Source organism: Pelodiscus sinensis, chromosome 32 (genome assembly GCF_049634645.1).
Source record: "Pelodiscus sinensis isolate JC-2024 chromosome 32, ASM4963464v1, whole genome shotgun sequence".
Taxonomy (NCBI): domain Eukaryota; kingdom Metazoa; phylum Chordata; order Testudines; family Trionychidae; genus Pelodiscus; species Pelodiscus sinensis.
In genome coordinates, this window is record NC_134742.1 from 8535102 (window position 1) to 8560198 (window position 25097).

The window sequence follows — 25097 nt, forward strand, 5'->3', positions numbered from 1 at the left end:
GCCGGGTATTTAATGCAAAACAAACCACACCTGGCGTGTGAGAAACTAAATTCTACTTTATTGTTCCAAAGCACGAACACAGACTCTGCCCCCCCACCCCCAGCCCAAGGCTGGACCCAAATTCCCCAAGCACCAGCCACAGAGCAACATTTACCCACTGGTAGGGAAATGGAGAGTGCCTGTGGGAGATGCTGAGGCCAGGCACAAAGCAAACCCAGAGGGCAGGGAATCCAAGGAGCTGAGACCAGAGGGGGACAGGGTGGGGTGAACAGGGCAGTCTCTGTCATCCCCCAAAGACAACACGGATCCATGGGGAGGGGTGGCCAGCTGGGCTGTCAGGCTCTTCATCTCCCTCTCACGTTTATGATGGGGTCAGACTGGTTTCAAGGCAGGCCGGTTGACTTCCTCTGTTTCCCTCATCTCTGCTGTCAGCTCCCTTCTGCATTCCTCTCAGAGCATCATTTGTAGCCGTTCAGACTCCAGGGGTGGCTTCCCCCAGCACTCACAGGGAAATTCCTGCCTCTCTCCGGCTCTGGGGCAGCAAGTTCACAGCTCTCAGCCCCAGCTCTCAAGAGAAAGCCCTGTGGTTTCCCCGCTCTGATTCCCCATCCTCTCCCTCATCTGACATCTCTGCAAGGACCAGGCAGGAATTCCATGTCCCACGTCGTCTCAGTGCACAAATCTAGCTCCCACCCTCTGTGTTCATACAGAGAGATACTGATAATTTGTCATTGTGCAAACATACCAAAAAAAAAAATCTCATGATGAAGGGATAAAGAAAGATGTTACCTGCACAATATCCTGTGTCACTCGCATACTTTAGTGCAGTGTTTCTTAAACTGTGTTCCCAGGAACACCGGTGTGCCGTGGAGAACAGAGTTCAAAATGGCGACCCTTAAAGGGGCAGGTGACTTTTTTTTTTGCACTCAAAAATCCTTGGTGTTCCTCATAAAAAAAATTATTGTTTGGTGTTCCTTGGTCTTAAAAAGTTTAAGTAACACTGCTTTAGTGGCACCCAACCTTACCCGTTCCTAGGGCCCAGGCGTAAGCTTACGCTCTGCAAGTCTGTGGGGTGTTTTACCAGTCAAAAAAACCTTTTGTGGCAATGTCTTTCTTGCCTTCTATTTATTAACAATCACCCAAAGCAGAGCACCCACGCCAGGGTGTTCACCACTCCCAATGAGACAGCTGAACTTGTCTTGCTGGCCTGTCAGGATCAGGTCCCTCTGGGGGTCTCCAGTTTCAGCACAGTGTCATTGGCACAAGCTTGAAGTCTGGCAGCTCTGATCCTGGAGCTGTATCCTGGAATGGGTTCCCAAAGCACTTCCTTTTGGGCCCCAGTTTATATAGTGAAACGGAAGTCCTGCTTTAGCTCTACCTTTGCCAAGTATTTTACTAACAAATCCTAACATACCGTAACAGAATTATCTAGCCAATCAAACCCCACCACCTTAATTGATTTAAACCTAACAAAAATTAATCAAACTGCAGACAAGCAATTAAAGAATCAGACAGCGATCATACAGACAAAATAAGGAAGTGGTGACCATAATGATAAAACAGTAAAGAAATGAGGATTTCACAATCCCAATTCTTGATAAGTAGTTTCTTGCCAGACAAAATGCTGACCAACCAAGTTTTCTTAACCATCTTAAGATCTATTTCTTCATATGGTGATAGCAGGTGCCACTAGGATATTACAGCCTGATATAACACTACATTAATGTAATTTAGATAAAATGTGAGGAAAGGATGAGACTTTCTGCATCCAGTTTGAAAGAGCAGCTGCCATGTAGCGGAGAAGCAGATGATGGCCACAGAAAAAGCTATTATCCACAATTACAGTTAAAATGAAATTTAAAAAAGGATTCTTATACTCTTCAGAGAGAAAAGGCAACACTAACTACAAGATGAGCTATAAACCGCTTCCAGGTTCATAGTGAAACCCCACAGAATCATAACTTCAAAAAGAAAGAAAACTCATGGACCATTTGCTTCTGAACCGGCTAAACCTGATGTACTCAGCACCTCCTCGTTACTTGGTTGGGTCATATACAAAAAACAAACCAACAAAGAAAACCTGCCCTCATTGTCCTACTGCAAAAAAGAAAAAAAAACAAACCAAAGGTAACATCTACCAAGTTACAAATGATCTGGATTTGGCTGGAAAAAATTCTAAAGCCGTTTTATCAACAGATGGGAATAGAGATTTAGGCTCACACAACTCAGAGGTTTGGGCTTCATTTCAATTCCCTCTCCTGCTCTGGGACACATTTATCTCTAGCCCTCAGGAGTTTGAATCAGGATCAGAGAGATTCCTAAGCATGGAGAGCAAGGAACATTGTGGCAAGACCCAGGTGTTGTGGGGAGGGGAAGAAGGGAGAGAGGATAAACTCTCCTACGCTCTGGCAGAGGCTGCTATGTGGGGGTGGAGTGTGACAGTGAAAGGACAGGAGGGAATCCCTCCAACTCACCCCTTCACCCTCAAATCACACAGGCCCCAAACCCCACATTTTCATAGGCCTGCTCCAGCATGTTTAGAATCTATGTAATTCCCGTCTCTAAGGGCGTCAATGCACAACAAATAAATGATTGTGGCATAACCCGGAGCAGGTGAGACTCTGTGGGAATGAGAGAATCTCTCCCCAAAGGGGAACTCAGGGACTCTCACAATCACTCTGCTACAGGGGAGGCGGGCGGGGGGATGGAGCAGCATCGATAAGATGGTTGGGGTCAGTCTAGACTAGGAAAAGTGGGCGAGGGTGAGAGGAGATTTGCTGGCTAATCTCAGCCACTTTTCCCACCATACACGGCCCCTGGAGGCTGATGCTGCAGGGGCAGAGATGGGAGCCGAGGTCTTTGGGCCTCCCACATGACGCCCAGCAGCGTGTGCTGTCTGGATGCAGAGGAAGTGAGCGATAAGAGGCAGCACCTCTCTCTCTGTGCTTCCCTCCCTCATCCCATGGCCATTAGCACTTGATTTCCACAGCAGCACCTCCTGCTTCCACCATACCCAGCCAGTCAATCCCCCAGTGTCCTCCTTAAACCCACCCCTCCTGGGCCCCTCACACTCACTCCCCCAAGCCTGGCAGCTCATGGATTTGGAGAATGGAGGAGCTGCTAGCTCCAGCGACACTCAGCCTGAAGGGCCTAGCACGGGGGCGAGGGGAGCAGGGGGGAGATCCCAGCCCATGGGCAGCTGGAACATGGAGGACCGGTTCAGGTGTCCAAAGTGAATGGGGTGCCTGGCCCAAGGATCCCTCTTCTGGTCCCATGGCAGGAGGATCCCACCTGGGAAGGGAAGGGCGATGGGAGAACTACATCCAGGCAGGGGGGGTTTCTGCAGCAATTTCTCTCTCCCTCCTCCAGCAGGTGAAGAGAGGGCTGGCAGCCCATCAGTTCAGCAGCCAGGGCTGCAGGAGAGGGAGGGGCTGATGGGAACTTCTCCTCTGCAAGGGGTTTGCTTAGGCCAAGGGTTCTCAAACCCCTTCTGATGCCCGCTTGAACCCACTGCCGCAGGTCTGGGGGCCAAAGCCCAAGGACATCAGCCCCAGGCAGGGGGCCTGTAACCTGAGCTCTGTCAACAAGGGCTGAAGTGGCTCTGCCACCTTTGGCCACGGGCTCCAGTAGGTCTAACGCCAGCCCTGGAATTCCATTAACATGGGGTCATGGTGAATCTCTTTGGGAACTCCTACTGCTGGAATCCTGCTCCAGCCATAGACAGCGGGAGATCTAGGAGCGAAATGCTACCAGTGTGTGTGGGAATTGAGAAACTGAGTTTTTGCTACGGCCAGCCCTAGCCAGGGCACCGAGAGCTTTACTCTCCTGCATGGAGTAATCTCCAATGGAAAATGTGGTGTTAGCACCAACTGAAGCATTTTCCATGCTGAGGACGTGTGGATTTGCTGGTGCTTGATGCCACACGAGCAGCAAATGGAGATACCCCCCACGTTCAAGCTCTTTCTTGTGTGAATCACTGGACTGGGAGTCATGTGTGAGCTCAGACTGTATCTCTTCCTGCGGTGATTGAAGCTTTTCCCGCAACTCAAGCATTTACGGGCTCTCTACTTTGTATAGTTTGCCTGATGCAAATCAAGTTTTGATCTTTGAATGAAACTTTTTCCACCGTGAAAGCATCTACAGATACTGTCCGACGTTTAGAAAGATGTGAGCTGGAACTTAAGTTTTTCCCATCATCCAGGTAGTTATGGGTTTGATCCATCACTGAAGTTTTTCCCCACATACAAGACACTTCTAGGCTCTCTCTCCCTTGTGCAGTCTCCAATGTTTATTCAGACTTGAGCTTTGACTGAAGCTTTTCCCACACTGAAGGCATTTATATGGTCTCTCTCCCGTGTGCACTCTCCGGTGTTTAGTAAGATGTGAGCTATGATTGAAGCTTTTCCCACAGTCCAAGCATTTATATGGTCTCTCTCCTGTGTGCACTCTCCGATGGGTAATAAGTTGTGAGCTCACGCTAAAGCTTTTTCCACAATCCAGGCATTTATAGGGTCTCTCCCCTGTGTGGATTCTCCCATGGTTAATAAGGACTGACTGCTGACTGAAGCTTTTCCCACAGTCCAAGCATTTGTAGGGTCTCTCCCCTGTGTGCTGTCTCCGATGTGTAGTAAGATGTGAGCTTCGACTAAAGATTTTCCCACAGTCCAAGCATTTATACGGTCTCTCTCCTGTGTGCACTCTCCGGTGCGTAGTAAGATGTGAGCTCACACTAAAGTTCTTCCCACACTCAAGGCATTTGTAGGGTCTCTCCCCCGTGTGGATTCTCCTATGGGTAATAAGGGCTGAACGCTGACTGAAGCTTTTTCCACAGTCCAAACATTTATATGGTCTCTCTCCTGTGTGCACACTCTGATGTGCAATAAGGTGTGAGCTCCGATGGTAGCTTTTCCCACAGTCAAGGCATTTATAAGGTCTCTCCCCCGTGTGGATTTTCTCATGGGTAACAAGAGCTGAGCGCTGAGTGAAGCTCTTTCCACAGTCCAAACATTTATAGGGTCTCACTCCTGTGTGCACTCTCTGATGTGCAATAAGGTGTGAGCTCCGATGGTAGCTTTTCCCACAGTCAAGGCATTTATAAGGTCTCTCCCCTGTGTGGATTTTCTCATGGGTAATAAGGGCTGAGCGCTGAGTGAAGCTTTTCCCGCAGTCCAAACATTTATATGGTTTCTCTCCTGTGTGCACAGTTCGATGTGTAATAAGATGGGAGCTCTGACGGTAGCTTTTCCCACACTCAAGGCATTTATATGGCTTGTCTCCTGTGTGGATTCTCCCATGGTTAACGAGGGCTGAGGGGTACCTGAAGCTCTTCCCACAGTCCAAGCATTTGTAGGGTTTCTTTTTATTATGATTTGCCTGCTGGGCTTTGGTTTCTTTAGGATCCTTGTCTCCTCCACTACATTCAATTGATTCATCTGCTTTCTTCCTTGTGCGGTTTCCCAGCTTCATCTCTGACCTATGCCCATCACTCCAGGTTTTTTCCTGTTCCAAGCAATGGCGATAAAACAATTCAGCTCTTCTCAAACAAGCCCCCTGCAGTTCCACTTGTTCAGCACCTCCCTTCCGTAGATTAATCTCCTCGCTCTCGTGCGTGGTGTCCTGACCTGCTGGAGGAGGGAGAGAATCCAGGCAGGAATCATGGTCTGGACTGGTACAAAGGACCGAAAGGGGAATCGCAAAGAGGGAAAACACAACACAGACACTTTGGGGAGACTGAGAAAGTGAATTCTGTCCCCACATTCCACCCAGACACTCCCTGGGAAGTGAAGTTGGGGAGAAAAATCCTGACAGCAAACAAGGAGGGTGAGAAGCCGTAAGTGATCCCTGCCATGATGACATGGCACCTGCTGCCCACAGTCTGTCCAGGGTGAGAGGAGGCAGAGCTCAGGGGTCTCACACCACACGTCGGGGATTTTAAACTTTTTTCCTCCGTTTGCTGGATACTTTCTGTGTCAGTGTCACTGACCCCTCACCTGCTTCACTGGAGCCTCTTGGGATCTTCCTTTCCTCGGAGGACTGGAGATCCGTGACCCACGGCTCTTCCCCTGCATCCAGCCGGACGATCAGGGCAGGTTTGGGAATGGGGAGTCCTGCTGGAAGGTGAAATCAGGCCTGAGCTGAGGGCACTGAGGCTGGGGGCTCTATTTCTCACAAAGGGCACAGCTGCAGTTTAAACTCACTCTTGTGACTTTCCTCAGATATGAACAAATGAGAATATGGTCACTGAGCCCTCTCGGGAGAGGCTGGTGTCTGGGGAAGGGAAACCTGTCACATGATCACTAGGCGCGTCCAGGATCTATAGCAGGGGTAGGCAATCATTTTTTGCCAGGAGGCACTTCAAAAATGTTTGAAGTGGCCCCGGGCCGCACTGGAAAGGGGCGGGCCCAGGATGCTTCCCTGCTTTCCCATCCACAGACCATGATTAGTCTGGGGGTGCGGGAGCATGTTAAGTCTTTGCCCCCCACTGAGGTTCCCCCTAGGCGCCCATGCCCCTGGGGTGGGAGGAGACTTTGCATGCTCCCCCTTCACCCCCGGGCCAATCAGAATCTGGGGGCAGGGGGAGGGCACAAAGTTTCCTTTGCCCTGCAAGGAGCACACGGTGCTTAGAAGTGCCATGCACTCCTGGCAGGGTGGGAGGAGACTTTGCAAGGCTCCCGGGCCCTTTTGCCCACCCCCATCTGTAGGCTCTGGGGGTTTTTAGGCGCACACAGGTCTGGGGTTCAACCCTTCCCTATGTCTAAGCCTCAAGAGCCCCGAGCCCTCCCCACAGATGGAGCTAGTCCAAGGAAGGGAGGTGCACAGAGCTCTTGTGTGTGTGCATGAGTATTAATGCAGAGAGGGTCACACGCTGCCCCTGCCCCAGTAACAGCTGGAGGGACTGGGTTGAATTAGCACATCCATCATGTTCATAGCCCCCCTCGCCTGCTGAAGACGGTATGGAGGTTAGCGGCTCAAACACTGGAGCTGTGGGCTGTGAGATCCACTCTCCTGTTATCTCAGTGACCAGGGAAAAACCTGATCCAATACAGAAATGCTGGCCCCAGGGCTTTGTTAGCTGAGGGGACAGGAATCCTTACCCAGCGAGGCCACAGTCTCGTAGTTCTCCTGCATGACGTCCCTGTAGAGGGCTCTCTGAGCGGGGTCCAGCATCGCCCCCTGCCCCGCGGTGAAATACACAGCTACCTCCTCGAAGGTCACCCGCATCTGAAACAACAGGGGTCCCCCATTCAGTGCCTGCCGCCCCAGCCACAACCCCCCCTAGTCATGGGGGAAGCACCATAAAAACAGGGCAGCTCTGGGAGGAGCGGAGGAGCAGAATCCCACCCCCCACCCTCCTCAGAGCGGCCAGAAGGCTCCAGGGAGCAGAGGGAAGGGGAGAGCTCCTCGTGCCTCCCAGCAGACAGAGCCGGGCAGGGTCTTCTCAGTCACCCACCTGCCAGCCACAGGCTGATATGGGAAGCAGAGCTCTGGGCAGGCAACAGGGACAGGCATCCCAGCACCTCCCCTTTGTATCTCAGCCCAGCCTCTGGTGGGAGGTTCAGGCCCCTGCATTCTGGTCTGTTTGCCCAGGGGGCTGTTTCCAGTTTCAGAAACAAGGGAATGTTCACCACACCCCCTTCATACACCTGCACCAATGTACCTGTTCATAAAACAGCCCCTAGGCTGAGCGTACCCCAGAAGGTTTAACACAACCCATCCCTGGCTCATCCTCGTGTATTTCTTTTTGGGACCAGCTCTGTCTGATATCTTCTTCAACGATTTAGATCTCGGCATAGAGAGGGCACTTATTAAGTTTGCAGATGATACCAAGCTGAGAGAGGTTGCAACTGCTCTGGGTCATAATTCAAAATGATCTGGACAAACTGGAGAAATGGTCTGAGGTAACAGGATGAAGTTTAATAAGGACAAATAAAAAGTACTCCACTTAGAAAGGAACAATCCATGTCACACATACAGAATGGGAAGTAACTGTCTAGGAAGGAGTACGGGCAGTCCCCGGGTTACATGGATCCGACTTACATCGAATCCCTACTTACAAACGGGGTGAGGCAGCCCCGCACTAGCTGCTTCCCCCCAGCAGACCAGGGAGACGTGAAGCTAGCGCCCCCTCCCCCCCTCCCAGCAGACCAGGGAAACACGGAGCGGCTTTTCTCAGCAGACACCTCAGCTTGAGAATAAAGGACTGAGGGAAGTGAGGTGTGGGAGAATAAAACTGAGCTCTGGAGAAATGTTTGGCTAGAGTTTCCCCTACAATATGTACCAGTTCCAACTTACATACAAATTCAACTTAAAAACAAACCTACAGTCCCTATCTTGTACGTAACCCGGGGACTGCCTGTAATGCAGAAAGGGATCTAAGGTTTGTAGTGGACCACAAGCTAAATATGAGCCAACAGTGTGATGCTGTAGGAAAAAAAGCAAACATGATTCCGGGATGCATTAACAGGAGTGTTGTGAGCAAGTGTGGCCAGACAGCCCGCCTCCATCACATCCATCTTATTTGCCTCTCTGAAGCATACAGGACAGAGAAGGAGCAATAAAATCAGCATAGTCTATGCTGGCTCATCTGATCCTGAGAACTGAAACATAGATATGAGGAGAGATCAGGATATGCGAGACTGCCACCGGCTGGCACCTATGTTGATTCGAACACACACACAGTCCCTGGAAGAGGAATTTCCCACTGAGAAAAGAATCCCCAGTAATTCCAATTTAGTTATCTCTCTTACAAGAGTAAATTAAGTTCACAACTCCCTTGTAAGAACTGGTCTCACAGCAGACAGACCAGCATCAATTGGCATTACAGATAAGAAAGAGAAATACATGACCCCATGAGTATAAAAGATGGGCCCAGCACACACTCACTTTGACTGTCATTCTACCCTGTACCTGCTGGTCGGGTTAGGTGTTTGACCTCCCGAGGTTCTATGGGGACGCCCACCTCGTATTTTCGTCTTTCCTAGGAATTGAAGGACCGGCCCTGGCCTGACATGCTGGAGTCGAGAGGCACAGAAGGGGGTAAAAATTGTACCTGGATGTGGTCCTCTGTCTTAAGTGTACACATAGAAAGAGTAAGCTGTTACTTGGTACCATTATTTCTATTTTTCTAGCTTTATCTTCTTTGTAACCGTTTTTAAGATCTATATTTTGCTAATAATTAAGAAATAGAACAATAGACATTGCAACCATATGATTTATAAGCTTCTTTAATAAACCTGTAACGGTTTAAGTTTTAACCTGACTCCTTCAGTTGCTGTAATAGAACCAAGCACAATTTAAAAGAACTTCAGCCGGTCTTAAGGGACAGATATAGGGAGCCCTGACCGTCGGCTGACAGCAAGACACGAGAAATCGTTCTTCCACTCTACTCTGTGCTGATTAGGCCTCAATTGGAGTATTGTATCCAGTCCTGGGCACCGCATTTCAAGAAAGATGTGGAGAAATTGGAGGTCTAGAGAAGAGCAACAAGAATCATTGAAGGTCTAAAGAACATGACCTACGAAGGAAAACTGAAAGAATTGGGCTTGTTTAGTTTGGAAAAGGGAAGACTGAGAGGGGACATGATAGCAGTTTTCAGGTATCTAAAAGGGTGTCACAAGAAGGAGGAAAAAAATTGTTCTCCTTGGTCTCTGAGGATAGAACAAGAAGCAAGGGCCTTAAACTGCAGCAAGGTAAGTTTAGGTTGGACATTAGGAAAAACTTCCTAACTGTCTGAGTGGTTAAACACTGGAATAAATTGCCTAGGGAGGTTGTGGAATCTCCATCTCTGGAGATATTTAAGAATAGGTTAGACAGACATCCATCAGGGATGATCTAGACAGTACTGAGTCCTGCCGTGAAGGCAGGGGTCTGGACTCGATGACCTCTCAAGGTCCCTTCCAGTTCTAGTGGTCTATGATTCTTGCACCTGCCACTTCTAGACAATTATTTTTTGTTATTTTTCATTTTCTGATGTTTATATTATGTGTGATGGTTATAATATACAGCTTAACACTCTAAACCAGGACTCTCTGGTCTGGAAAAATCCATGGATGTTGCAGGACCAGGAAGTCCTGGTGGAGCGCCAGCAGCAGGGAGCTGCTGGCAGGGCTGCTGAGCATGCAGTAGCTGTGCTGCCCAGCAGGGCTGGGAGCCACAGCAGCAGAGGTCCACTGGGGTCGAGAGCCCAGGTGTGTAGCAGTTGCCCAGCAGGCAGGCTGGGCTAGGGCTGGGGAGGGGGTGGTGGCAGGGGGGCCAGAAATTACCAGCCCTGGTCTGGCAAAATTCCCCATCCAGGACCGACCAGGTCCCAAGGGTGCCAGCCCAGGGAAGTCCAATCTGTATATACACTGTGGCTACGTCTACACTGGCATGATTTTCCGAAAATGCTTTTAACGGAAAAGTTTTCTGTCACTATGTAAAACGAGTTAATTTGTGGGATTAAAAAAGTATAAAGTAGTTCCTCTAAATACCACACATGCATTAGTTGTAAGTAACAAAAGCTGAAACATAAGAACCCCCAGGTTAAGACCTCAAGACTAGCTTAGTTATTTTTAGGTCTTGAAGACAAGAAATAATGACATAAGTGACTGGAAATTACCCAGTGCCCTAAAATTATGGGACAAGAAGTACAAAGTAATAATATTGCAAAATATTATCCAGAAAGTTAATATTAAGTTATAAAAAGAGGCACTTTAACAGTATGTCTCAGGCCTTGTGTACACTGGCTTTTTACAGAGCTGAAACTTTCTTGTTCGGGGGTGTGAAAAAACACCTGAGTGATACAGGTTTCAGCATCCTGAAGTGCCAATGCACGGTTAGCGACACCCTTCACAGGACCGCTCTGACCTTGCACATGTAAACAAAGCTTCACACAGGAGTCTCAATCATGATATCAATGCTAATAAGGGGACGTACTCACCCTATAAAAAATTGGGGTCCCTTAAGTTTCCAGGGACACAATCCAGTAAGAGAAAAGTCGCGGATATTTTTATGGACACATGCAGAGTAGGGATGAGAATGGTTAACCACAAGTATTATACTCTTACTGGGTGATGGTTATGGTTAACCAGCCACGGGTAGGGGGCTGCTGTAGCCTTGCAGGGCCCACTGTACCATGGGCAGGGAGATCTTCAGCCCCTCTCCCACTCCCATTTAATTAACTGGGATCTCCCATCCCTAGTGTAGAATGTAGGTATAGACAGAATTAAGGTATGAAAAGGGGCGAGGAGTCCTGTGGCAGTGGGTCTTTGCCAGTGGGTCTTTGCCCACGAAAGCTTATGCTCCAATAAATCTGTTAGTCTATAAGGTGCCACGGAACTCCTTGTCGTTTTTGTAGATCCAGACTAACACGGCTACCCCTCTGATACTTGGTATGAAAAGGGGGTGCCCAGTGTGGGAAAACTGGGTTCCCTCTGTGAGACTCCAGTGAGAAGCGCTGATGATCAGCCCAGGAGAGACCCATCAGCTGCTGACACAAACATCAGGAATGTGAGTACAACTACATTTGTAACCTGGGCCTAGGGAATTTTTACAGGCTTGGATAATCAGGACTTTAATGAAACATAAAATAGACTAACCCTTGCACTGGTGAACCTCTGCGTGGCCACTCCCTTTGCTCTTTATGTCTTCCTAGAGACTCTAAAAAAATGAGTAGTTCTGTAGCACCCTAGAGACTAACTACTCTTTTTTTTTTTTTAAGTTACAGAGTAACACAGCTACCCCTCTGAGATACTCTAAATTGGAAGCAAGTAACAAAACTTTCACTCTGCTTGAACCTGTCGCTTCCCACGGTGTAGAGCCCACAGTGATGTAACACTCCTTTACACAATTTACTTTACATATAAAAAGGGCTGCAGCCTCTCCCACAGCCTTCCCCAGAAGCTCCCCAAACAACCCTACCTGAGCTGGCTCCAGCACAGCCATTTCCCTGCCCGGCCCCCTGGGGAGATGGGCTGATCTGGAACACAACGGTCTGCACGTTGGTGATCTGGAACAAAACGGGTGAGAAGGGCAATTGGGGAAGTTTCTGATTTAGCGGTCGTCCATGTCATACCCGATTCCCCACAGGCTCTTTCCCTGCAGACAGGTGCTCTAGCCTCCCCCATGCTGGGAAACCCTCAGGGACCATTATACATCACAGACTTGCCCCCTGGCTTTGGGACTAAACACACAAGACAATCCCTCCCAGCAACAGAGCCTCTGAGCCGAATGCCAGAAAGGAGCACAACTGAAGGAGTCGCTTTTCTGGACCACCCTTGCTCCCAGGGCCGCACATTCCCCCAGTGATGCAGGGGACAAGGCAGAGACAGAAACTGGCTTTTCCTCTCCCTGCCCCTCCCCTTCTCCCCAGGACCCTCAATCTGCCGGCACTGTGCCCTGGAGACTGCAGGGAATGGAGCTGCAGGGAGGACAGCCAGCTGGGAACCTCCCTCACCACTGACTGCTCCTGCTGCTCCAAGCAGCCTCCCCTGTCTGCTTCTGCCTGAACGAACTGGTTACTGTCCTGGAGGCATTTCCTCCCCATTGTGGGAGCCTGCCTATGGGGGAGGGAGCAGCTCTAAGACTCCTGGGAGCAGAGATGGGGTCTGGCCCCAGCACTTTCCCCAAGTTCTAGCTCTCATCACCGGCAGCCTGCCTGCGGCTGACCCAGCATCCTGACTCCAGACACAACAGAAAGCCACCTCCCTCCCCCAGCTGGGGACAGAATTAGTGATGGTTTGTCCCAGCACAGACCCAGCTGGGCAGCAGCTGCTCAGCCGTGGCCCCCAGACCACAATGGAGGCAGCAGCCTCTGCCCCAGGCGCCCAGCTGGCTCTTGGGCTTCAGTGCCCTGAGCACAGAGACTGACACTGGTCCCCTCAGCCTTAGCAATGACCAGAGCCCTCTGCCGGGAGCAGCCAGTGACCCAGCTGCCCTGTGCAGCCCCTGGCCCATGCTGAGCTCACTTACTCGCTGCACTCGGTGTGGACCTAGAGACCCAGTTCACACAGGGTTTTGTACTTGAACCAGAACCAAACCTGAGCCGTAAATCCGCGCCAGCTGAGCCCACACAGGGAAAAATGCCCCCTCAAACTAAACATCGGTTGTACCCCTTCCCTGCTGCTCTCCATGGCCCTGGCTGGATGCAGAATCCCCCGCACAAGAATAAGGCAGGACCCTCCTCAGCCCCAGACACTGAACATCCCTGGGTCTGTCTTAAGTAAGTCACAGACTGAATTAAGTCCTGTGGCACCTTATAGACTAACTGAAGATAACTTAGATGACTACATGCATCTGATGAAGTGGGTCTTTGCCCACGAAAGCGTATGCTCCCACACTTCAGTTAGTCTATAAGGTGCCACAGGACTCCTCGCCGCTTTTGCAGATTCAGACTAACACGGCTACCCCTCTGATAAAGACTGAATTGTGAGCACGGAACAGGATGTATGTGTGAGAGTGGGTGTGTGGGGGGGGGGGGAGATTTTTGCCTTGTAAATTCAGAGCCCTCAGAAGTCCCCTGCCAATGGCCACCATCGGCAGCACCCTCCTCTCTTACCCCACAGCCTGGGGGAGGGGCCAGTGTCTCTCTCCCCATCTCCCTCGCCTGCCCCCTGGTTCCCCCTCCCCCACAGGCTGCACTTGTCCCATGTTCCTCTTCCAGACTCTCCCCCCCCCCCAGCCTCTTTGCTTCTCTTCATCCCTCCCACTCAGAGTGTCCCCCAGCGTGTTCCCCACAGCCCCGATCCCCACTACCTGCCCCCTGGCTCCCACAGCCCCGCCCCCTACGGTCTCCCCACACGTGGCTGCCCCACCCCCTGCAAGTCCTGGGGCTGCAGCCGCTTCCCTCCGCCCCGGGCAGGGGCTGGCCGCAGCCCCGCGGGGAGCAGCCGGGGGGCTCCCTGGGGCCGGGTCTCACCTTCTCCCCGCGGGGGCGGGGGGCGTCTCTGGGGCGCAGCGGGAAGGGCCCCGCGCTGGGAGCCTGTCCCGCTCGGAGCGCAGCGGAGCCCGGGGGGCAGCGAGGGGCGCCCCGGCCCGTGTCCCTGCAGCGCTCGCGTTTCACTCACTTCCTGCAGCCGGGCTGCGGGAGCGGGGCTGGCTCCGCTGGGTCCTAGCGCGGGCCGCGCCTGGCCCGGGTCCGCCCGCCCGGCGCCTGCTGCTGCTGTCCCGTTCCAGGCCCGCCTGCCGGGCTCCGCGCCCCTCGCTGTGGCCGCCGCGCGAAGCTGCGCGCCCCGGCCGGGCCCCCGCCTGAGCGTTCGCTCTGCCTTCCTGCGGGGGGGTCCGTGAAATAAACACTCGCGGGCTGCAGCCCCTGGCCTGGGGTTGCCAGCGGATTTCAACACAAATAGGGGACACACTCGCCGTGACATCACAATCTCCCTTACAGCCTATTTAGAACGTTCAGAACATTTCCATTGTCTGGTTTCCATTGTCTCCCTTTGTTTCCCCAACAGAAAGCTGGACTCCTGGACTGTCCTGTTCAAAACCGGACCCCTGGCAACCCTACGCCTTGCCCCAGGCGCTCCGCCAGGCCTGGCCTTAGGGCGAGGCGGTGGCCTTGGGCCCCACACTTTGCAGGATGTTGCTGTGAATTCCCCAGCCTAGCACTGGCTGTACCCGCAAGCAGTTAGGGAGGCCTAACCAGCTGCCAGTGACACTTTGGGGGGAGCAGAGCAGCCCCTAGGACCCGCGCCCATCCAGCGGGGGAATTAGTTCAATCCTACCAGCTGCTGGGAAGTGGCACAGCCTGCCTAGGGCTCTGATCTGGCCCTTCCTTCAAATCGAAGTACAAGTATGTGTGGGCGGGGGGGGGGAAGCCTGGGTTGACCTGGCCTCAACCCTACCCAATGGCGGAGGGGTGGGGTGGGGGGAGCTGGAGCTGCCTATCCCCAAATCTCCTTTCCCTCGGTCATGAGCCTGTGTTCGACTAATGAAAACAATCAGTATCTCCCAGCAAGAACCCCGTGGGAGGGTGTGTCATGACTTACAGGCCGTGCCCCCACGTGCCCCGTGGGTCCCTGGGCAGGATCCCCCTCTCCGTTGCAGCAGCCCCTTCCTGGGTAGCCCACTCCAGTCCAGCGGCAGTGAGACAGCCCTTTCTCGGAGGGCCCACCCTCTCTTGGGGTGCCTTCTCTCACCTGGGGGAGTTTGCCCTTCCGCCTCCGCTGTGAGCCCCTTCGGGGGTCCACTCCCTCTTGACCCTCGGGGCCTCCGCTCCTGGGCTACGTCTACACTGGCCCCTTTTCCGGAAGGGGCATGTTAATTTCAGAAGCCGTAATAGGGAAATCCGCGGGGGATTTAAATATCCTCCGCGGCATTTAAATAAAAATGTCCGCCGCTTTTTTCCGGCTTTTAAAAAAGCCGGAAAAGAGCGTCTACACTGGCCCCGATCCTCCGGAAAAAAAGCCCTTTTCCGGAGGATCTTATTCCTACTTTGAAGGGCTTTTTTTCTGGAGGATCGGGGCCAGTGTAGACGCTCTTTTCCGGCTTTTTTAAAAGCCGGAAAAAAGCGGCGGACATTTTTATTTAAATGCCGCGGGGGATATTTAAATCCCCCGCGGATTTCCCTATTACGGCTTCTGAAATTAACATGCCCCTTCCGGAAAAGGGGCCAGTGTAGATGTAGCCCTGGAGGGAAAAGTGCCTCCCTGTTCTCTAGACCAGAGCCGGTCTAGACTATCAGCTGGTTCCAAACAGGAGGGTTTCCGCTTTGAACGCAGCAAAGGATCTCTCAGGCCTGGGCCCTCACGTCTGAGTTTCCCCTGCAGCCCAATGGGCTTTGCCTGCTCTGCTCCAGATCAGAAGCTCTGTCTTCCAGCAGCACTTCCAATATCACCAGCAACAGCCCATCACCGTCCATTGTCTTCTCTCCAGGTAACCAGGTCGCCTGGGCCCCTCTCTTCTCCGCCTCTCGGCTCTTCCATCCAGTGTTCCCTGCTGGCTGGAACCAGCTGGGCAGGGCACGGGGCTCTCCTCTCCGTCCTCCGACCAGAACCAGTTGTGTTCTCTGAGCGGGTCTGCCGGTCACCAGGGCACCAGATGCCGGGGCGTCAGTTCTCTGCTGTTCCCTGCAATAACAAACTCTCTCTCCCCTTGTCACATTAAACCAGTAACATCCTGGGGCACTGAGTGCCCCCCCTTTGAGCCCCCCAAAACTCCCCACTTCCTCACACATACACCCCCCCAGTCTGACCCTGGGAGTGTCTTCCCAGTTTCCTGCCCTAACCTGGCCCTGGGAGTATGTCCCCAGCCCTCCCCGCCCTCTCTCCCACCTAGCCTGGCCCTGGGAGTGTGTTCCCTAGCCCCCACCTGGCCCTGGTTGTGTGTTTCCCAGCCCAGCTCCCCTTCCCCCCTAGCCCCACCTGGCCCTGGGGGGTATGTTCCCAGTCTCCCGCCCGACCCTTGGAGTGTGTTCCTAGCCCCCTGCCACACACACACCTGGCCCTGGGAGTGTGTTCCCCAGGCCCTCTCTGGCTGTGTCTAGACTGGCAAGTTTTTCTGCAACGGAAAAACTTGCCAGCTGTCTACACTGGCCACTTGAATTTCCGCAAGAACACTGATGATCTCATGAAAGAAATCAGTGCTTCTTGCGGAAATACTATGCTGCTCCGGGCAAAAGTCTTTTTGCGCAAAAGGGCCAGTGTAGACAGCTCAGATTTGTTTTGCGCAAAAGCGCGTCTAGATTGGCACGGACGCTTTTCCGCAAAGTGCTTTTGCGGAAAAGCATCCGTGCTAATCTAGACGCTCTTTTCCGCAAATGCTTTTAACGGAAAACTTTTCCGTTAAAATCATTTGCAGAAAATCATGCCTGTCTAGATGTAGCCCCTGTATACAGCTCTATATTAATCATAAATCTCTGCATTAATCATTTTTAATTGAAGTTTTTAATTTTGTATCAAGTCCTTTTATGTGTCATATATATATATATATATATATATATATATGCCTTTTTACATAGAAACTTTGTATCTTGAATAGTTCCTAAAACTAAATAAGGTAAAGAGAATGTCTTTGTACCCCCTTTTTGCTTGCTGAATGAATGAGGTGTATGTAAATGGGTAAGGCATGGAAAACAAGCACCTCCAGGGATGGAAGCCAGATCCAAGAACAGTGGGACCTGTGAAGTGGGCTCATTGAAAGAAGACTGGGCGTATGGACGCCTTGGGGCTCAGCAGCAAGTGCCTGCTTTTGGAAGCCCCCTCTTTGAAGGTGAATGTGGCAGCATTGAGACACCCCCAGAAGAAGGCGCCACAGATGTCTAACTGCATATGCAGAAAATGGCTCTCACAGATGATGCATGTGATGACTAACTGGTGCAGCTCTGCATGAGAGGGAAGGGACTATAAATCTAAGGCATTTTGCAGGGGGACCCCGGGTTTCGTCTTCTCAACATGGGAGCATTGATCCGGATCAGCAGAAGCCCGACTCTACCACTCCCCTACCTAACTCACCTGGCCAATGCAGTTAGGGGGAGCAACTATTGGTAACAAGATGGAGCGTGCGTGTACGTGATCTATCACATGCAGGGCTCGCCAAGCGGCAGCGAGCCCCGCTCGCCAGCCACGCGGTTCTGCACGCTGCGCATGCAGACCACACTGTGCCAGCTTGTAATCTACTCACCATGGGCAAGTAGATTACATTATTGTCGAGCCCTGATCATATGCGTATGATAAGCGCTGATTAATATAGGTATTACCAATAAATGTGGCGTTTTGCCTTTTGCCCCTGAAAAGATCCCGTGTAGGACTTTTAAGTACACCACCTGCCTGGCCCTGGGAATGTGTTCCTAAGTCCCCTGGCTGTGGAAGTCTCTTCCCTAGCTTTAAGAGTGTTCCCAGCTCTCCCCTCCTCCCTCCCCCCAGGCCTGGAGTGTGTTCCCTAGCCCCCTACTGGCCCCTCCCCCACAGCCTGACCATGGGAGTGTGTTTCCAGCCCCTCCCCCCCCATCCTGGCCCTGGGAGTGGTTCTCCACCCTCCCCCCTGCATCTGGCCCTGGGACGGACTATGTTCCTGAGCTGCCCTTCCCACCCGGGCCCTGAGTGCATTTCCACCACCCACCTGGCCCTGGGAGTGTTGCAGGAGTGTGCTCCTCCCCCACCGGCTCTGGGAGTGGGTTCCCCAGCCACACACTCCACCCGGCCTTTGGAGTGTGTTCCCTAGCTCCTCATCCAGCCAGGCCCTTGGAGTGTGTTCCCCAGTCCCCTCCCCACCCCCACCCGGCTCTAGGAGAGTGTTCCCCAGCTCCCCTGTTCTGCCTGGCCCTGGGAGTAAGTTTCCCACCCGCACCCTGGCCCTGGGAGGGTGTCCCTAGCTGTCACGGAGTGCAGGGGAGTCACCGGGCCCCGCACCCACATCCACAGTCACACGTGATTCTCAGCCGGCAGGTAGAACAGACGTTTATTGGTTCACAGGGACACAGCGTAGCCCAGATTTCTTGTTACAGGAACTAGGACCAGTCAGCACAATCCATCTTGAAGAAAAGGGTGAGGGTGGGGGGGCGCTAGCCCGCAGACCAACTGGGCTCCCTTCGCCCCCAGGCAGCCAACAACTACACAGCACTTCTGTTATTTCAAAACAGATCCAAAATAACGGATGGCTTATTCCAACTTCTGGACACCTCATTCCCCGAGGAGTAAGACCTCTTCTGAAATAGCTATTTTGAAATAGAAGCAGTGGAGCATCCATACTACTGCTATTTCAGAATAGCTCTTCCTAAGGGCCATTCACAGTAATTACTCTCTAATGCTTCCTGGGGCTCTACATCGAGGTAGCAAGTCCACATGAGGGGAGCCAGCCTTGCACTAATTTCGAGGCTTCCCTGTAGTGTAGATGTGCTATTTCGAAATATGCTATTTCAGAGTATTTCTTCTGGAATAGCTTATTTTGAATTAAGCGTGCAGTGTAGACGTACCCATCGGGATCTCTGACTGTGTCTCTTCCAGCAGTTACTGAAGTCTTTCCCACAATCCAAGCAGGTCTGGGCTCTCTCCAGTCTGTAGCTTGTCTCTTCTGAACCAAGATTTGATCATTGCATGGAACTTGTTCCAGTCTCAAGGCATTTAAAAATCCATAAATGTATACTTTTATTTCTCTAGTGTCTAGATTCTTTGAGGTGTAGTGAGCTTTCATCTCACACGCTCAGCATTTCTAGGCTCTCTCTTCCATGTGCAATATCCGATGTCTATTAAGACTTGAGCGCCGACTGAAGCTTTTCCCACAGTCAAGGCATGTATACGGTCTCTTTCCCGTGTGCTCTCTCTGATGCCTGTTAAGATTTGTGCTCACACTGAAGGTTTTCCCACACTCCAAGCATTTATAGGGTCTCTCTCCCGTGTGCACTCTCTGATGTGTAGAAAGATATGAACTTCGTCTGTAACTTTTCCCACACTCTAGGCATTTATAAGGTCTCTCCCCTGTATGGATTCTCCTGTGCTTAAGAAAGACTGAACGGTAACTGAAGCTAATCCCACAGTCCAAACATTTATAGGGTCTCTCCCCTGTGTGCACTTTCTGGTGGGTAATAAGATTTGAGTTGTGATTGAAGCTTTTCCCGCACTCAAGGCATTTAAAAGGTCTCTCCCCTGTATGGATTCTCCTATGATTATTGAGGACTGAGGGGTAACTGAAGAGACTGCCACAGTCAAAGCATTTATAAGATTTCTTTTCCTTGGGATTTGCCTGCTGAGCTGTGGATTCTTTGGGATCCTTGCCTCTTCCACTACATTCAGTTGATTGGGCCACTTTCTTCCATGCACACTTTCCCAGTTTCCTCTCTGACCTGTGTTTTTTAGCACCTTCCTGCTGTGGATTATTCTCCTTATTCTCACTCATGGTCTCATCACCTGCTGGGGGAAAGAATTAATCCAAGCAAGGTGTCATTGTCTGGGTTGGTACAAAGGACAGAAAGGGGAATAGCAAAGGGGGAAGCACAACAGTCACTGTAGGGGAAACTGAGATATTCAATTCTGCCTTCACATCCCATCCAAACCCTCCCAAGAAAGTGAAGACAAGGAGAAAACTCCTGACAGTAAACAGGGGGCTAGGAAGCAAGGATTGGCCCCTGCTGCTCACAACCTGACCTGGGCAAGAGGAGGTCAGAGCTCAGGGGATTCACACCACGCGTGGGGGAATTTCAGCTTTTTCCTCCATTTGTCGGATACTTTTTGTGTCAGTGTCACTGACCCCTCACCTGCCTCACTGGAGCCTCTTGGGATCTTCCTTTCCTCGGAGGTCTGGAGATCCGGGACCCACAGCTCTTCCCCTGCTTCCAGCCGGGCGATCAGGGCAGGTTTGGGAACGGGGAGTCCTGCTCGGGGATGAAATCAGGCCTGAGCTGAGGGGACTGAAGCCTGGGGCTCTATTTCTCAAAGGGCATAGCTGGAGTTTAAACTCACCCCGTGACTTTCCTGAGGGTTGTGGGAGAGGGGATGTCTGTGGGGGGGGGGGGGGGGGGGAATTGTCAGGATCTGCATGTGCAGGGGACTGGCTGAGGTACGCACAACTCTTCAGTTAAAACTCTGCCTATGCCAGAACCCCCAGAGCTCTCCCCACAGATGGAGCCAGTCCCAGGAAGGAAGATGCACCAAGATCTTGTGTGTGTGCGCATGACAATTAACAGCAGAGAGGGTCATATACTGCTCCTGCCCCAGGAACAGATGGAGGGGAGGGAAGGGGATGAATTAACATGTCTATTAGGTCCATGACTCTCCTATCCTGCTGAAGGAGGCATGGAGGTGAATGGCTCTCACACACTGGGGCTGTAGACTGTGACCCACCCTCCCTCTCATGTAACTGACCAGGAAAGAACCTGACCAGATACAGAAATGCCGGCCCCAGGGCTTTGCTAGCTGAGGGGACAGGAATCCTTACCCAGTGAGGCCACAGTCTCGTAGTTCTCCTGCATGACGTCCCTGTAGAGGGCTCTCTGAGCGGGGTCCAGCAGAGCCCCCTGCCCCACGGTGAAATACACAGCCACCTCCTCGAAGGTCACCCGCATCTGAAACAACAAGGACCCCCACTCAGTACCTGTCCCCCCAGCCACAACCCCCAGTCATGGGGGAAGCAGCACAAAGATAGGGCAGCTCTAGGAGGTCAGAAGAGCCAGCCCCACCTTGCTCAGAGAGCCCAGGGGACTGCAGGGAACAAAGAAAAGGGAGAGCTCCTTGTCCCACCCAGCAGCCGGAGCTAATCCTATTTGCCACCAATACTAGCTGTGGGAAGCAGAGCTCTGGGCAGGGGAGAGGGATCCCAGCATCTCCTCATTCCAGGTAGTGGGTTCAAGCTCCAGTGCTCTGGTCCGTTTTCCCTGCTCTACCCAGTGTCGGTGTTTCTCGATTGGGAAATGGGGGGGGGGGAGGATGTTCACTCCTCCCTCCCCTCCCCCTTTGGATCTGTTCATAAATCAGGCCCTGGGCCAGTGGTTCTCAACTTGTTTCAGTCCACGGATCACCAGGCCAATCAAAAAATGTTCGTGGACCACCTTCTTTTTGAGACATGATAAAAAAGAGCAGACAATAAACATTTTGGTTTGAAATTTATTTCTTACTAAGAGATTTTTGGATTCTCTTCTCGCTGACAAGCTTTTCAGTGTTTGGAGTGGTACCGCTTTCCACTGCAAGCCGATTCCTCTCTTTGGACTGAATGTGCAACAGACACGGAAATCCAGTGTTTGCATAAGCTGATGCAAATGGCAAAAGAAATCTGTCTGCGTGTGCTGACAGATTTGGGTAACTCCCGCTCGGTCATGCTGACCCAAAATTTCTCTATGGTAGACTGCTGGTACACGTCTTGAGCCACAAAATCATTTTTCAGGTCTAAGAATTCTTCTTGCAGGTGACGCTAAGGAGGACGTGCCACGTGCTTGTGAACACGGCGTAAAGCAGATTAATGGTGGCGCCTGCTCACGCCGTGTGACTTTGGACAATGTTCCTGGGGACCACCGAAAAAGTCACCATGGACCACCAGTTGAGAACCACAGCCCTAGGCTGAGCATGTCTCCGCAGGTTTATCACTCCCTGTCCCCTCCCTGGGTATTTTCTGCCCCTCCCCCTCTACAGCAACCCTCCCCAGAAGATCCCTCCAGAACCCCCCTACCTGAGTCAGCTCCAGCACAGCCATTTCCCTGGGGAGATGGGAAGATCTGGAATAAAATGGGGTCGTTATTCTTCTGGTCGTTATTCTTCTGGAGTAAAATGGGGTCGTAATTAGCCTGAGTCCATGTCACACTCCAGGTCCCCCCAGGCGCTTTCCCTGAAGACAGACACTCTAGCCTCCGCCATGCTGGGAAACCCTCAGTTATTCAGAACAACCAAGACCGGTCTCCTCCTGCTGGGAATACTCTCAGGAGACGTTTTCAAACCCTGCCAGGAACAATCTCTGAACCACACCCTAGAAAGGGGCAGAACCAATGGAGCCACTTTGGGGGATCCCCTGACAGTTCCTTGCCAGAGCACCCCATTCCCCAGCGCAACAGGAACTGGATTTTCCTCTCTTCTTCTTCCCAGGACAGTCAATCTGCTCGAGGAAAGGGGCTGCAGGGAATGGAGCTGGGTGGAGTGGGTAGAACTGGGAACCTCTCTTCCTACTTCTTATGCCTGCTGCCAAATGAAATTTGGCAGGTCACCATATGAAATGAATAGGCAACAGGTTTAAAACAAACAAAATGAAGATTTTCTTCACTCAGTGCACCGTCAACCTGTGGAACTCCTTGCCAAAGGATGTGGTGAAGACTAAAACTTTAACAGGGTTCAAAAGAGCTAGATAGATTTATGGAGGTCCATCAGTGCCTATTAGCCAGGATGGGTAGAAAAGGTGTCCCTAGCCTCTGTTTCTCTGGAAATGGATGACAGGAGAGGGAACAGGTGATGATTATCCAGCAGACAGGATACTGGGCGAGATGGACCTTTGGTCTGGCTGTTCTCAAGTCCTGCCCTTGCCAGGCTCTCCCCTTCTCACTCCTGCAGGGAAGATCTGGTTACTGCCCTGTCATTCCTGGGGCATTTCCCCTCCTCTAGCAACTGTCCCAGCTCACAGGAGTGAGAGACAGGATGCACCCAGGCCAGTAGCTCTGGGACTCGCAGACATCTGGGAAAAGAGCCGGGGCAAGGAGGTTTGTGCAGAGTGCCTTCCCTGCCCTGCCCCAGCACTTACCCCCAGCTCTCTCTCCTCACTTGGGAGTCCATGGCAGAGCTGGGGCTTGCCCAGAGTGGCTCCCAACACAAACCCTGCTGGGCAGCAGATGCTCAGCCCAGGCCCCCTGATCACAAAGGGGCCTTGCGTGTTGGCTCTAAGGTGCCAGTGTCCTGAGCACAGAGACTGACACCGGCCCCCTCGGCCTTAGCAATGACCAGAGCCCTCTGCCGGGGGCAGCCAGTCACCCACCCCCCCTGTGCTGCCCCTCCAGCCCTCAGTCAGCCCAGCCCATGCTGAGCTCATTGGCCCTCTGCACTCGGTGTGGAGCTGGACCCGTTTCATAACGTTGTTTAACTGACCAAAGCCGAACTGAACGGAACCAATGAATAATACACACGGGCCCGCTCGATTCCTTCCCTGCTGCTGCTCCCAGTGACTCTGGTGTGACACCGAATCCTGCCCAGGAACCAGGGCAGGCCCCTGTTCAGCCCCATGCACTGAACAGAGGGGTCAGAGCCTAAAAGCAGGAGACTGTAAATCACAGAGTGAATTGTGAGGGCTGGGCAGTGTTTGGGGGGAGGGGGAGGGCAGAGGCTATAAGGGAGTGGGAGGGGGAACGGGGAGGGAGGGGGGTGGAATTTGCCTTGTAATTTCTGAGCCCCAGGGCAGAATTCCCCTGACACTGTCCCCCCCACCCCCATGCTTGTTTGGCCAGTTGTAGGGAAGATTGGGTGGAGCAGCCCCCTCCCCGTCTCCTCCTGCCACTGGATCCCTCCCCCTTCCCCTGCCTCCTCTCCCCAGCCAGGTTGCCCTTGTCCCATGTTACCCCTCCAGCCTCCCCACAGCCCCTCCGCTTCTCCCCCCCCTCAGTGTCCCAGCTCTGCCCCCCCCAGCCCCAGAATTCTCCCCCCGCTCTGGCTCACCACGTGGCTGCCCCGCCCCCTGCAGATCCTGGGGCTGCAGCTCCCCTCTGCCCCGCGCACCGGCTGCAGGGAGCAGCGCCTTGGGGGCGGGGCTCACCAGCTCCGGGGCTGCCTGGGGGCGGAGCCCTGCGGCCAGGCTGCGGGAACAGGGCTGCTCCGCCCGGCGCCCCCTGGGTCCTAGCGCCTGCGTCGTATCTGGGGCTCTTTGCCCCCCACGCGTGTCCCTGCTGCGAGCCCCGCCCTGAGCTGCGCGGGCTGCTCCCCTCCTGCGGGCCACGCAGCTGCCAGGGCGATGGCTCCAGCTCCTCTGGATATTTGTGGGGGCTGTAGGGAAAACCCTCCAGTTCTCCCCCCTTCACCCTTCTGCCGTTTGCTGCTGGGAGCTGCTCTCACACCTGCCTCCTCCTTGGCTGCCTCCCCAGGGCAGTGATCTGGGCGGGCTGGGACAGTCCTATCCCGGTTTGGCACCTCTCCCCGGATTGTCTGGCCCAGGGCTACCAGGCTGGGGGGGGGAGAGGGTTCTTCTGTTGTTTCCCCACCTCAGCCTTTGCTCCAGGGCTGACAAGTAGTGGTGTGTGGGGTAGATAGATAGCTGTGCCGGATACAGGGGACCGTAGCCCATAGTAGGGCTATTTCTTTATGTTTCACTGTTTGTTTTGTTGCAATAGGTTCTAAAAGGTTTGTAAATGTGTATTAGAGCAGTTCTGGCTGTAATGCCAGGGACATGTTGGCCACATTCTGTACCCTGAGCTAAGGCAAAGTTTGCATGCAGACGTTTGGGGTCTTACACCCGGAAAGGGGGTGATGAGTCTAAGGTCCATATAAGGTCGAGACCTTTAATACAGTTACATAAAGGATGCTTTGACACAAGGTGGTTGGGGGGGTGGGGTAGCTAAGTGCAGACCCTCTTTACAGGGGATACCACATCTGGGAACTTGAAATACCAAAGGTGAGAAGGAACTAATGTCATTCATGTGTGTGTGTGTGTGTCAGTTTTCCCCTATCCCAGTTCTGCTCCCCCAGCCCCGATTCTTGTGTGTTCCCGCTTCCCTCTAGCACCCCACAGCC

The 25097-nt window shown here is 52.6% G+C and overlaps 1 protein-coding gene across 1 annotated transcript; it reads right to left on the reverse strand.

Annotated features, from left to right (window-relative positions):
* Nucleotides 1-36: 36 nt before the first annotated feature.
* Nucleotides 37-24396, reverse strand: LOC102459072 (uncharacterized). The gene is given in 9 exon segments (XM_075913344.1): nucleotides 37-5624; nucleotides 5991-6110; nucleotides 7095-7221; nucleotides 11899-12027; nucleotides 19129-19817; nucleotides 20165-20281; nucleotides 20845-20971; nucleotides 22069-22156; nucleotides 24030-24396. Coding segments are annotated over 8 exon segments (2736 nt in total). The 5' UTR covers nucleotides 22093-22156; nucleotides 24030-24396; the 3' UTR covers nucleotides 37-4221.
* Nucleotides 24397-25097: the final 701 nt, after the last annotated feature.